The 15,172-nt window shown below is 39.4% G+C and overlaps 1 protein-coding gene across 7 annotated transcripts in view; it reads right to left on the bottom strand.

The window, feature by feature from the left end:
• DDX42 (DEAD-box helicase 42) overlaps positions 1 to 15,098 on the bottom strand; it is a 34,801-nt gene extending 19,703 nt beyond the window's left edge. For 2 of the 7 annotated variants that reach the window (XM_059669939.1, XM_059669940.1), the window contains exons 1-3: positions 4,610 to 5,636; positions 3,184 to 3,334; positions 53 to 114 (exon numbers count right to left, since the gene is read on the bottom strand). In XM_059669939.1, coding sequence (XP_059525922.1) covers positions 53 to 114; positions 3,184 to 3,198 — 77 coding nt within the window. In that variant the 5' untranslated portion in view covers positions 3,199 to 3,334; positions 4,610 to 5,636. The other 5 variants (XM_059669936.1, XM_059669935.1, XM_059669934.1 and 2 more) reach the window with 5 other exon arrangements.
• Between the last annotated feature and the right edge of the window lie 74 nt (positions 15,099 to 15,172).

Raw genomic sequence — 15,172 nt, 5'->3', positions numbered from 1 at the left:
TGCAATAGTTGATTTTTATATAATCTTTGTGAGGGAGAAGAAAACAACTTACTTTACGTTTTTCTTTTCCTTGTCCTTTTCTTCAAGCCTCTTCATGTCTCTTGCTGCCTGATCCTAATGAAACAAAAGGATGTATACAATCATAGCAACTAAAAAAGAAATTTCTTTACAAAGAATTTTTAGATTCAAACAAATGCCATCATACTTTTAGCTATGCATTTTGACAATTGCATTTGGATGCAATCAAACTACATTGACAATTTTCCAGAGAAATACCCAAATGTTATAAAACCGTGGCTATACATCACGTGGATGACTTTTACTTGCAATTTATAACATGCATAGAAAAATTAGTAAAAATGCTTGGTCACTTTTTTTTTTAAGTTAATGAACTATTAGTGGCTGTAAAAGACCTTAAACTTAGGCAAATCAGGCTTTCTCAAGGTGCAGCGTAAGAAAATTTGCTTCACATTATCACTGGGGATAGTAAAAAATGCAGATTTCTGGATCTGGCTGAGGAAAGGTTGCTGTCAATCCAAGTTTAGAAGTTGACACTGATTAGAAGGGTCACATTTTGTCCCTAGTGGACTTTTGGTGATGTCTATAGACATTTTTGATCATCCAACTTGGGGGCAGGAGGAGTGAAGGAGAGGCCTTTAGTAATATCTAGTGGATAAAGGCCACAGATGCCGCTAAACATCCAACAATGCACAGAACAGTCACTACAACAAAGAATGACTGAGCCCCAATAGTTCTGGGGCTCAACACCCTGCTCCAAACCTCCTAGATCAGAATCCTTGTGGATAGAGTAAATTGCATGTAGTTTTCCCATTTTCCACAGGCACATTCTTATACAAAGAAAATTTATAATCACTGATCTAAATTAATTCTTTGTTTTATGTGTGAATATCAAGGTTAGAAAAATTAAATTTTCGCAAAGTTAAACACGTTCTGCACAAGTTTTTTATTATAAAGTAACATGAATTTTTCTGACTTCTTTCATTTAAAAAATGCCAGTGTAAAAAACCTGGCATCCTATTTAATCAAGTGGTCCTGACAAAGAGAAATTACTTTTAAAAGAAATATTATAGCCCTACCAGGGGTCCTCAAACTTTTTAAACAGGGGGCCAGTTCACTGTCCCTCAGACCGTTGGAGGGCCGGACTATAGTTAAAAAAAAGAACTATGAACAAATTCTTATGCACACTGCACATATCTTATTTTGAAGTAAAAAAAAACAAAACGGGAACAAATACAATATTTGTATCTGCATGTGGCCCGCGGGCCGTAGTTTAAGGACCCCTGCAACTGGTTTGGCTCAGTGGATGGAGCATTGGCCTGCGGACTCAAGGGGCCCAAGTTCGATTCTGGTCAAGGGCATGTACCTTGGTTGCGGGCACATACCCAGTAGGGAGTGTGCAGGAGGCAGCTGATCGATGTTTCTCTCTCATCGATGTTTCTAACTCTCTATCCCTCTCCCTTCTTCTCTGTAAAATTCAATAAAAATATATTTTAAAAAAATATTATACACAATCTATTTTTCAAGGGATTGAGCCACATATAAGATATACAGGGTGGGGCAAAAAGTAGGTTTACAGTTGTATGTGAAACAGACTATTTTTGTATTATTATTAGTTATTGCATTATTTTCCATACGGACAACTGTAAATCTACTTTGGATCCACCTGCATTTAAGGCTATAATTAAAGTGAAGACGACATAAACAATGTAACATAAGAAATGGCTGGCAAACACTTATAGAACATATTTGTTAAGCCCACATAAACCCTTTATTGAAACACTGGCTAAAAATAAATCCTCACATGACTGAGAAGAGAAAAACAAAAATCATATCTCAAAAAGTAAAATAAGCCCTGACCGGTTTGGCTCAGTGGATAGAGCGTCGGCCTGCGGACTGAAAGGTCCCAGGTTCGATTCTGGTCAAGGGCATGTACCTTGGTTGCGGGCACATCCCCGGTAGGAGGTGTGCAGGAGGCAGCTAATTGATGTTTCTCTCTCATCGATGTTTCTAACTCTCTATTCCTCTCCCTTCCTCTCTGTAAAAAAATCAATAAAATATATATTTTTTAAAAAGTAAAATAAAATCCTCACTTTGAGTTCAATCATAGAAAAATTTATACTGAAGATCAGTATACTTTGGCAACAACACTTTCTCCAAGATCAGACAATATCCAATCTCTGTCCTAAAACCAGTAAGACCCTTTTAGATACACCACCAGAAAATATTCAGAATGATACCATATCAAAAAGATTTAATCTCCAAAATGCTTCAACTACTTGAAATGCCAAGCAACTGAATCTAGGCCATGCTTGGATACTCCCACTCAAAAAGGGTGATGACAGCTTGCACTACCAAAAATCAAACCTAATTTTAAACCTAGAAAATAGCTGATTTTTCTTCTAATTCATCACTAAGGATATCTCAAGAAATAATGAGAAATAAACTCCTTTGAGAAATGTCCATATCTGAAGGTTATATACATATATAAAGATATCTCAAACATGAAAAACCATTTATTGCCTTTACTTCTAGAGAGAATCATTTAATATATTTACTAACTTGCTACCATGATGCAAAAGCACATCTATGTTCTGAATAGTTTTGGTTGGTGTTAGAGGCTCATTTTATTATTATACTTTTGTATGTGTTTAAAATTTTTCTTAATAACAAGTAAATAAGTAAAAAGAAAAATCAGAGATGGGGGGAAAAAAGGACAAAATGCAAAATCATAAGAGCCTAGTAAGAAGAATTTTATGGAGTAGCCAGAAGTTTCAATTTCTACAGGGAAGTCATGAATGTTGATGATAATGTTGGTAGTAAGAAATACTAAACATTAAAAGTAGAGAATACAAAATTTGTGATTTTAGCAAGTTCCTTAAATGTAACTGCCTTAAATATGTATTTAATAAAATATAGGTTGAATGAGATGTTCATTCCACTTAAGAATATACCAAGAATTATTAAAGCACACACAAAAATGTTGAGCTACTATGTTCAAGGTTTACAGGGCAAGTGGAAGTATATTTAAGAAACTGGAGTATAAGAACAAAATTCCCCCCCAAAAAGGCCAGAAAACAAATTCTGAATGAGGACTGAAGCGCTAGGTTACTTTGGGCTATTTCTAATTACTGAGAATTTTAACAAAACAGAGTTGATACTTGCTTCCACTTCAGCCATGAATGCCTCCAAGGGATCATCATCGCTGTCAGAATCTGCTGGCTTGGAACGGAATTGCTGGCGGGTAGGGGAGTTTTCAGCAGGAATGTAAGGTAAATCAACATTGCTAGAGTCTTCTTCCTCATCTTCAAAGTATCTGAAAATTAAGATGTGTGACTGGTAAAGTGAATGTTTAGTTTGGGGTCAATGAATCTTTCATTTAACAGAAATGTTTATTATGATATTATGTTACTATTGAGAGATTTAAACTACACAGGTCAAATTAGAGACCTTCAGGCTTTGTCTAAAGACTTCAGTATTACTTATTAATGAAAAAAGTCACAGCAGATTCTCCATTTCAATAGCGTCTGTTCAAATCAATTTCCAGTTCTGTTAGGTTTTCAGTACAAATTTAGTATATTATTGTTGAATAGATACAGCAAATATAAAGAATGTATGCTATGGGAAAAATTACTTTCAAATGAAATATTAAAAACCTCTAAAATTTTCTTATAATCCTTTAAAATTTAATTAATAAATCTGGAGTAACTGCAGATTTTTTTAATCCTTTAATCCTTAGAGAAATATTCATAAGGGTAGGGACTTCTATCAGAAGTTCTGGGCTATTTCCTGAGGACCAACAGAAAACTTCTAGAACAGTGGTTCTCAACCTGTGGGTCTCGACCCCTTGGGGGTCGAATGATCCTTTCACAGGGGTCGCCTAAGACCATCGGAAAACACATATTTTCGACGGTCTTAGGAACCGAGACACAGCTCCTCTATCTGTCTCCAGGCGGGTCCATCCACATGCAGATATGCCCACATACGAGTACACGGCATGATGACACCATCGCGCCAACCCCATCACATACACCCTGTACAAATACAGGTGTATGTGACAAGGCTGGCACCATAATGTACTTATGCAGACCAGTCACAAATGTGTAAAGAGCAGCTACTGTGTAGAAAGCAGCTGCTGTGTTGAAAGCAGCTACTCTGTTAAAAGCAGCTACTGTGTTGAAAGCAGCAGTACTGGAGGTAAAACGACACTTCATGAATTATAATTACTGGGTAAATGTAAAATCATCAACTATTGCAAAAAAAAAAAAAAAAAAATCTGTACCACGGGAACTTAATCTGGATGCTGATCGGTCTTTTTATATTCAGCTGTGGCTGATGTGAATACTGCCCCCTTGTGATAGTAAAAGGTATGTAAAAAAAACAACAACACAATGATAAATCATAGGAAACTTTAATGAACTGAATTGACTGAACTATGCCATGTATCATCTTTTGTATTATTAAAGCTATTGTTATATATTATTTTCATTTGCAAACCATCCCATGACAATGGATCGTGTAGAGAAGAACGCTAAGAAAATATAGTGAGAAAAAAATATATAGTGAGGATTTTTTTACTTTACAGTTTTACCTCAATAATTACAGCAGGAATTGAGAAACTGCAATGTGTTATTTGTTGTGAAGTTCTATCAGCCAAATCTATGAAGCCAAACAAACTAAAACGCCATTTTGATAGCAAGCGTCAGAGCTTTGCCGGCAAGGATACCAACTATTTTAGAAGCAAAGCTGATGGACTCAAGAAAGCCAGACTTGACACTGGTGGCAAGTACCACAAACAAAATGTAGCAGCCGTTGAAGCTTCATATTTGGTGGCACTCAGAATCGCCAGAGCTATGAAACCTCACACCATTGCTGAGGATTTACTGTTGCCAGCGGCCAAAGACATTGTTTTGAGTTATGATTGGAGAGACAAATTTGTTACAGAATTGAGTGCAATTTCCTTATCTAACGACACTGTCCACAGAAGAATAGATGACATGTCTGCTGATATTCTTGATCAGGTAATCCAGGAAATTAAATCTGCTCCACTTCCAATATTTAATATCCAGCTTGATGAATCTACAGACGTTGCAAACTGTTCAGCTACTGGTTTACGTGAGGTATATTAATGATGGCGACTGTAAAGATGAGTTTCTTTTTTGCAAACCTCTTGAAACGACAACTACTGCACGTGATGTATTTAACACAGTTGGTTCATTTCTGAAAGAGCATAAGATCTCTTGGGAAAAGGTTTGTGGTGTTTGCACAGATGGTGCTCCAGCTATGCTAGGATGTCGATCTGGATTTCAATGTTTGGTATGGAATGAGTCACCAAAAGTCATCACTATATGATTCATTGGCAAATATTAGCAATAAAGACGCTGCCACAAGAGTTACAAGAAGTAATGAAAAGTGTCATAAGTTGTGTCAATTTTGTAAAGGCGAGCACTTTAAACCGTCGACTGTTTTCGCAACTGTGCAACAAGTTGGATGCGCTGAACAATGCTCTGCTATTTCACACTGAAGTGAGATGGTTGTCGAGAGGAAAAATTTTAAAACGTGTTTTTGAGCTTCGTGATGAACTCAAAACGTTTTTTAATCAGAAAGCAAGACCACAATTCGAAGCACTTTTCAGCAATAAAAGTAAACTGCAGAAAATAGCTTACTTGGTTGCCATCTTTGCCATCTTGAATGAGTTAAATTTATCACTGCAAGGACCAAATGCAACATGCCTCAATTTGTCTGAAAAGATCCTATCATTCCAAATGAAACTTCAGCTTTGGCAAAAAAAAAAAAGATGAAAATAAAATTTACATGTTGCCTACCTTATCTGCTTTCTTTGAGGAACATGACATTGAACCAGACAAATGGATTATGATAATTTCTGTGAAAGAACACTTGCACATACTTGCAGGCGAAATTTCATCGTACTTTCCAAATCTGACACCCCATTTGCACTTGCCAGAAGCCCACTCACAAAGTTGAAGATGTTCCCGAGACATCACAAGAGGAGTTCATTGAACTTATTAACAACAATGCAGTGAGAACTGATTTCTTTATAATGCCAGTTACAAAATTCTGGATCAAGTGTTTGCAGTCATATCCTGTTCTGTCTGAGACTGTGTTGCGCCTTCTTCTTCCAACAACATATCTTTGTGAAACAGGGTTTTCCAGCTTGTTGGTTATCAAGTCTAAATACAGAAGTAGACTTGTTGTGGAAGATGATCTTCGTTGTGCTCTTACAAAGACTGCCCCAAGAATTTCTGATCTGGTGAGAAAGAAGCAATCTCAACCTTTGCACTGACGTTGGCTTTTTATGCACACTGTCGCAACATGTAGCAATGTAGTTTACTGTTGTTATATTAAGACTGTTACCCATGCTACACCATGCTTCAAGACAAAATTTCATTTATTTGTAATCAGAAATAAATATTTCACATAATTACATATTGTTTTTGTGATTCAACACTATGCTTTAATTATGTTCAATTTGTAACAATGAAAATACATCCTGCATATCAGATATTTACATTACGATTCATAACAGTAGCAAAATTACAGTTATGAAGTAGCAACGAAAATAATTTTATGGTTGGGGGTCACCACAACATGAGGAACTGTATTAAAGGGTTGCAGCATTAGGAAGGTTGAGAACCACTGTAATAAATTCTCAATCCGAAACCATTCATCATACTACTTAAGTATTCAGAAACGACAACTTCAAAGTCGGGAGAAAATATCACTTTATCACTAACAAAAATCCCAGAAAAGGATACAGCTCTTTATAAACTAAACCAAAGCAAAAACATTATTTATGCCTTACCTCAAAATTAAACATATAACCAAATTATTTAATAAATTTAAATATAGTATGATATCACAAATATAATTGTAAATTTAAATAGCTGCAGCTTAAAATTTTAAAGCACTTCAAGTCTTTATAGGAATTACTTTAAAAGCTTTTATGTGACACACGCACGTGCCCATATTCATTTATATAGGTTTCATTTAACTAAAGAACTGGTAAATTGCTCTCTAGAATAATGATTCTTTGCTGAACTTTAAACACTTACTTCTATATTGAATTCCTGAATAACATAGCAGCAGCATGTACTTAAAAAAAGCTGATCTTAAGAAGTATTTTCGTTAAAAACAAACAAACAAAAAACCTCAAACAGTGTCACTCAACCAGGTAAGAAATTAAGAGATTTCTTTAGACTCAGCAAAGACAGAAATTATAATCTATAGCAGTAGTTCTCAACCTGTGGGTTGCGACCTCTTTGCTGGTCGAACGACCCTTTCATAGGGTCACCTAAGACCATCCTGCGTATCAGATATTTACATTACAATTCATAACAGTAGCAACATTACAGTTATGAAGTAGCAACGAAAATAATTTTATGGAAGGAAACCAAGATGGCGGCATAGGTAAACACCAGAAATTGCTGCCTCGCACAACCACTTCAAAAATACAACTGAAAGATAAAACAGACATCATCCAGAACTACAGGAAGGCTGGCTGAGTGGAAATTCTACAACTAGAAGGAAAGAGAAAAGCATACCGAGACTCAAAGGAGGTGTGATGTGGAAGTGCAGAGGTACGAGGCGCATGCGGAAAGGGCTGGCGGCTGAGGACACGGTTGTCTTTTTCAATCGGGAGGGAGTCTCAAGCTCCCGACTGCTCTGAACTCCAGTCCTGGGTGAGTCTCTGGGGACACAGGCTCATACGGGGAGAAACTGGACTGTTTGGCATGGGTCGGACCTCAAGGGCGGCTTTCTCTCAGAGGTGCTTGCAGCGATTACCAGGACACTGAGAAGCAGGGCCTCTTAGGGCAGGACTGAGGAGCAGCCATAGCTGCTTGCTCTGCCCTGTTGATCCCCTGGGGCCCCGCCCTGCCCAAGCTGTGCGCCGGCTTTTGCATATGAAATGCCTGGCCCTTTGCAATCTGAAAATTACCTAACCAACTGCAGCTGGCCAAAGGCCCCACAGCAGCTTGCATTCCTTCACAGCTGAGCTCCTGCAGGGTAGCCTCAGGCAGAGGCTAAATTAGCAACTCCTTAGAGATCCAAGAGCCAGTGTACCCAGTGGTCAGAGTGGGACCATCCAATTACAACTCCTCAGATCCATAAGGGACACACTCAGGGGGCAGACTCAGTGAGCACCAAAGCCCCACTGAAGCAAGTCTTGCCCCAGAAGGGTGTCTCCAGCACAGAAGTTCTCCCACTGCAGACACAGCTGATTCTCACAGACAACTGGCCTGGAGGTCAATTCCTCCCAGTTATACCTACAACAATCAAGGCTTAACTATAACAAGACTGTGCACAATGCCCTGTCTGGTTTGGCTCAGTGGATAGAGCGTCGGCCTGTGGACTGAAGGGTCCCAGGTTCGATTTCAGTCAAGGGCATGTACCTTGGTTGCAGGCACATCCCCAGTGGGGGGTGAGCAGAAGGCAACTGATCGATGTTTCTCTTCTCTCTCATCGATGTTTCTAACTCTCTATCCCTCTCCCTTCCTCTCTGTAAAAAAATCAATAAAAAATATATTTTTAAAAAATTTTAAAAAAAGACTTTGCACAAAGCCCACAAGGGGGTGCACCAAGAGTGTCCACCTCAGGTAATTGGGGAGGCTGAGCCACTGGGCCCTAAAGGACACCTAGCACAGAAAGCCACTCTATCAACACAGGGAAGCATAAAAAATGCGGAGACAAAGAAACAGGTCACAAATGACAGAAATGGAGGAAAGCAAACTACTGGATATAGAGTTCAAAACCACACTTTTAAGGTTTTTCAAGAATTTTCTAGAAACCGCCAATAAACTTAGTGAGACACTCAAGAAATCTAGTGAGACTGCCGATAAATTTAATGAGATCCTCAATAAGTCTAGTGAGACCCTTAAGGTTGTGAAAAAGGACCAACTAGAAATTAAGAATACACTGACTGAAATAAAGAATATTATACAGACTTCCAACAGCAGACTAGAGGATTGCAAGAATCAAGTCAAAGAAGAAGCAAAAAACACCTAATTGGAAAAACAAAAAGAAAAAAGAATCCAAAAATATGAAGATAGTGTAAGGAGCCTCTGGGACAACTTCAAGCGTACCAACATCCGAATTATAGGGGTGCCAGAAGAAGAGAGAGCGCAAGATATTAAAAACCTATTTGAAGAAATAATGACAGAAAACTTCCCCTACCTGGTGAAAGAAATGGACTTTCAAGTCCAGGAAGCACAGAGAACCCCAAACAAAAGGAATCCAAAGAGAGCCACACCAAGACACATCATAATTAAAATGCCAAGAGCAAAAGACAAAGAGAGAATCTTAAAAACAGCAAGAGAAAGACAGTCAGTTACCTACAAGGGAGTTACCCATACGACTGTCAGCTGATTTCTCAACAGAAACTTGCAGGCCAGAAGGGAGTGGCAAGAAATATTCAAAGTGATGAATGCCAAGAACCTACAACTAAGATTACTTTATCCAGCAAAGCTATCATTCAGAATTGAAGGTCAGATAAAGAGCTTCACAGATAAGGAAAAGCTAAAGGAGTTCATCACCACCAAACCAGTATTAAATGAAATGCTGAAAGGTATCCTTTAAGAAGAGGAGGAAGAAGAAAAAGGTACAAATTATGAACAACAAATACACATCAACAAGTGAATCTAAAAATCAAGTGAATAAATAATCTGATGAACAGAATAAACTGGTGATTATAATAGAATCAGGAGCATAGAAAGGGAGTGGACTGACTATTCTGGGGGTGGGGAAAGGGTGTGGGGGATGCGGGAAGAGACTGGACAAAAATCGTACACCTATGGATGAGGACAGTGGTGGGGGGTAAGGGCAGAGGGTGGGGTGGGAACCGGGTGGAGGGGAGCTAATAGAAAAAAGAGGAACAACTGTAATAACCTGAACAATAAAGATTTAATTAAAAAAATAAAATAAATAATGGACTTGAAGACAGAAAAAAAAATAAAAAAATAATTTTATGGTTGGGTCACAACCTGAGGAACTGTATTTAAAGGGCCAGAAGGTTAAGAACCACTGATCTATAGGAATTAGAACTCAAAACCCATCTTTTTATAATAACTACCTTATTAGAGTTAAAAAAAGATAACTGCTAAATATGTTTCCTGAGAACTGTGGGCAAAAATCTGAGATTTTTTTTCTACCACTATTAAGATTTTTTTATTTTAATTTAAATTCTTTATTGTTTAAAGTATTATATAAAACTATTAAGAACTTAAAACATAACAGCTTTAAGAACTCGGGTGTTGAGGCAAACTGTATCCCATCCCTACGTTCTCACAATAGCCTGTGTTTACAAAACAATTTATATGATGTCAATAAAAGACTTCAGTAAAGAACATAAAAAACAACAACACGTGAATTATTTAAAATCTCTTTAGCCATATTTAGGTCTCATTGGCCTCAAATCTTTTTTGGAACAAGTAAAGGTACAAGTAAGCACACAAGTATTTTTCCTTACAAATGAGTAAACTCGACAATTTAACTTATTAGCAACAACTCAGTGAGATAATCAATTTTAGAAGTTATTATTCTGGAAACAAAGTGTTTCTTTGCCTTAATTTCTGTTGATGGAATGAATTATCTCAAAGCCCAACCTTTGTTAAATTATCAGAAGTTACCACTTACGCATTCTCTTCATCAAAATTGGCCCGTTTAGATCCAATTTTATAGAAAGAAGGGAGCTGAGGTGGAGCTGACTTCCCAAATCCAGAAGAAGAGCTGGTTGCCCCAAAGGCACTGTGGGACTGTTGTGGGAGTTTTGGTTCTTCCTTCTTTCCAGCACTAATGGCAAAACCTCCAAAGCCAAATCCCCTTTTAGTGCCAGGGCCACCTTTATTCCAGTTCATGGTGTCAATGATTGATCTGTTAGGAACAAGATACATTAATAGAAAATTAACTTTATAAAGTAAATAGCCATTGACTTTATGTCTCTCCCAACCTCTACCAACAATTTCATTCTCAACTTGTGCCTCTCAATTAACTTTAACTTTATACTTCAGATATGCAGTATGCTAACTTCAATGAAATGGTCACGTTTTCTAAAACACTGAAGAAATTTTTATTTTATTGGACTCTCAATCTAAATGGGATGCAACATTTAATATCATCCCCTTTAAAAGGATTTGATTGCTAATTTAATATTTGGTAAGCTGCAAAAATACTCCTAAGACAACTAATATTTTGGAAGATCAATTGAAAAGACTTAAGCTCTTAAATTTTATCCTCAAGAGGTTTACAGTCTACCAGGAAAACAGACAAAAAGAAAAACACACAAAAGCCACTAAAACAATCTACAATTAATGTAATGCTTGCTATAACAGAGACTGAGGTGCTATCAGCAATGCTGTCCCAAAATTAATGATTTTCCTCTGGTAATGACACCTCGAAGACTCAAAGAATCAAAATTTAAAAAATAGTAATTTGTAGAAATTACCTGTTATTATCTCTGAAGGGTACTTGTGAACCATGCATTTATTTAGCAAATGCACACTAGAACACTAACTAGGAAGAAACCCCTATTCATTGATATGTTGCCTTATGTGTTCAGTTAATCCTATGATTAAGGATTACAAAGAAATTTCCTGAGCTTCAATTCAATCAAATTAAAAACAATATTTTATAGCATCTTATTAGTCTTGGCTCCAAAAAAATGTTTTTATATACGTAAGTTTCCTAAGTTTTGTAGAAAAGCAGGAAGCTCAGAAAGCATAAAGGAACAAAACTTAAAATTACCTGAAATTTCCTCTCCCAGATATGTAACTTTGTTGATCTCTTTTGCTATGTATTCTACTCTATTTTTGTTGTTGTTGCTAATCCTCACTCTAGGATAGTTTTCCATTGACTTTTAGAGAGAGTGGAAGGGAGGGGGAAAGACACAGAGAGAAACATCTATATGAGAGAGACACATTGATTGGTTGCCTTCAGCACAGGACAGTCATCTAAGGTATGCAACTAAGGTATGTGCCCTTAACAGGGATCCAACTCAGGACCCTTCAGGTTGAAGGCCAAAGCTCTATCCACTGAGCCAAACCGGCTAGAGCTCTCCACTATTTTTTAAGTTGTATAGGCACACACACACAATTTGAAACAAAATAAAATCATACTGTACATTTAGTTACTGATTTCCTCACCTAATGATACACTATGAACATCTTTGAATATCAATAAATATATTTCTCTACTAGTTTTATAATGTTGTGAAACATCATATAGCTATATCTTTGTGTACCCTGATTTCATTAGGATCCTTTTTTAAAATGTAATTGCTTAGTCAAAGGGAAAATGCATTCTAATTTAAAAAATGTTTAATTACAACTTACATTTATGGAAAAGTGTCCATTACACATTAAGTCAAATAAAAAGGGCATAGAACAAGGTGGACGATATGATTCAACATAATTCAATGTGAAAGCATGTATAACATATCCAGAGATAGCTGGAGGGCTGTTAATCAAAATGTTAACTGCAGTTACTTGATTTTTACTTTCATGTTTGTATTAAAGTTTACAACTAATAATAAAAATTAAAATACTTATAATGGGCTCTGAAGCAAGTGTAGAAAGAGTTCCAAAAATGGCTCTTTATGATGACGGACCAAGAACAACATGCTCTACTTTTCTGCTTCTCTTCCCCTCCCCCATATATCTTACAGGTTTTGTTAGCACTTAGTTCAGTTTTAGTATTAAATTTGATTTATGCTATGCCAATCTTCAATCTTAGGCCACTCTTAGTTCCACAGACGGGTCAAAGTTTGATTCCTGGTTCCGGGTGCATGGGGGAGGGGGGTAGAGGGGGTAACAATCCATTTTTCTCTCTCTGGAATCAGTGAAAAACATATCCTAAGGTCTTTTTTCTTTTTAAAGAGGAAAATAAGAGCTGATTATATTAGTATCATTTTGATAAAAACTAAAATATAAACAGCTGCACTCCTCCATGAATTATACTCAATTATTACAAAAGAATCTAAGTCAGATCTTTTCACTCCTCTGCTCAAAACCCTCAGATGGTTCCCATCTCCAGCACAGCAAAAGTGAAATCCTCACAACAGCCTAAGGTCCCAGTAGTTCTGCTCCCATCCCCAATTCTTTTCTTTTCCTCCCCTGAGCGTATCTCCTACCACTCCCTCCTTTGCTCACAGCGCTACAGCACACTGGTCTTCGAACTGGTCCTCTGCCGGGCCTTTAACCGGGTGCTAACCTCTGCCTAGAACATTCCTTTCCCCAGACACTGGCTGGGCTCACACTCCCTCACCTGCTTTCAATCTGCTTAAATATTAGGTTATCTATCCCTGACCACCCTACCTCAAAATGCAACATCTTCCCATCTTTCATCCCAGCTGTATTTTTTCCTAAGGCACTAATAATCTTCTAACTTACAGTATAATTTATAGATTTATTTGTCTCGCTTCCCTCCACGAGAAAGTAAGTTTCAAAAAAAAAAAAGTAAGTTTCATGAGGGCCGGTGGAGGGGGGGCACCAGAGCCTAAAACAGGCCTAAGGAATAGGCACATAGTAGGCATCAGTAAGAATATTTCTTAAATGCATGAATTGCAAATGAGGCCATATAATGCCCCTTCTAGGTACAGGAAAACACAATATACCTTTTTTTCACCGCTCAGAGTCTGAACATTAATTTTTGTTTGAAATACTTACTGCTCACCTCCTATGTGCCAGAACTGGGCTTGGCTCTGAAAAGTTACAGTGACTAAGAAATAATCTCTGCCTTGTAGGAACTCCGGGGCGTATACAGCGGGGAGAAGAGATACAGAAACATCATTACAAAAACAAAAAGCAACATTCAAGGAAGCCAAAGGAAACTGGAGCCTACAGGAGTGAGGGGCAAAAGGGGAATGCTTCACCAAAGTGACAAGGAAGCTATCATTTTCCCCCAAACTCTCGACCAGCAGGTAGTTTCTCTTTATATTATTGGTACGTATGCTTGCAACTCCACATAAATTATTTACTCACATCGGGTAGGCCGCAAAAAAGTTTGTGTGACGATGGCGATGCTAATCACCACCTACTCAAGGCTGCACAGACTTTGTCATTTACTGTCTTCCGATTTGGCAACTTTTGCCGATGGGATCCCCCCGATTTGGAGGCTTGCGCCCGCCAACTGCTGCCGCCTAGGGTCAGAATCCTCCCGGTGGCCATCCCAGCCTCGGAGCTCGGCAACTTGGAAATCTCTTCCGTAGTCGAGGGGGCGGGCGCTGCCTCCGGAAAGCCGCCAACTGGGCCTCCGTAGGAGTTGCGGGAGAAGCGGGAGCCGGGGAGGGCGACCCGGCTCGGAAGGACCCCTCCAGGCCTCAGCCCCGCACTCCCGCCCCTCCCCGTCTTCCCAGGGGCTCCGCCGACTCTTTGTTAACTGAGGCCGCGGTCCCCTGGCTTTCGCTAGGCCCCGCAGTTGCCTCCGGGGCGACCAAGGGGTCGCGGCCCCGCGTCCAGACCCACCTCGCGCAAAACTGCTGCAGTAGCGGCAGCAACTACTACCGCCGGCGCGGAGTCCCACGTCCCGGAGTACGCGCGGTCCAGGCCGCGTCCCGCCGCGCTCCTCCTTCTCCGCCCCTTTCGCCGCCGCCACTCGACCCGTTGCTGACTGGGGGAGGGGAGCACACACCTGACATGCGCAATGCAGAGCGCGGGCCGAAGGGCGGGGTCTGGGTCTGCGATTCCCGGAAAGCGCCGCGGGCTCCTGGCCTTAATGCTCCAGAATGCCTTGCAGACCTCTCAGGCCGTTCGACGGGGTTCTGCTGCTGGGTCAGGGGTGTCCATAGCCTGTATAGGAGATGGGCCTAGGAGGGGAGAAAGAGTAGCAATGACGAGGAGCCGCCCAAAAATTCCAAGAAAAGGGGCTGGGGCGGAAACCGCATAGACATGAGACCGTCGATCCCCTAAACGCTGGTCCTTTGCAAATCCGACCTGGGCAACATCTCTCCGCGTGCCTCCGGCCGCGTGGTTCCATGGAGCATGGCCACCTTCAGCTTCCGGAGCACCACTTCAGCGTGATGACAACCTGACTGAATCCTAGCGGAGAGGGATGGGATTGGCGAGAGCAGTTCCGGCCCCGGGGCCGAGATTATGTAATTTTCCCAGCAGCCCCACCTCACCTCTGCGGGGCGTAGGTGGAGGAG

The sequence above is a fragment of the Myotis daubentonii genome, chromosome 16 (assembly GCF_963259705.1).
Source record: "Myotis daubentonii chromosome 16, mMyoDau2.1, whole genome shotgun sequence".
Taxonomy (NCBI): Eukaryota; Metazoa; Chordata; class Mammalia; order Chiroptera; family Vespertilionidae; genus Myotis; species Myotis daubentonii.
This window is presented reverse-complemented; position numbering and strand designations above follow the sequence as displayed.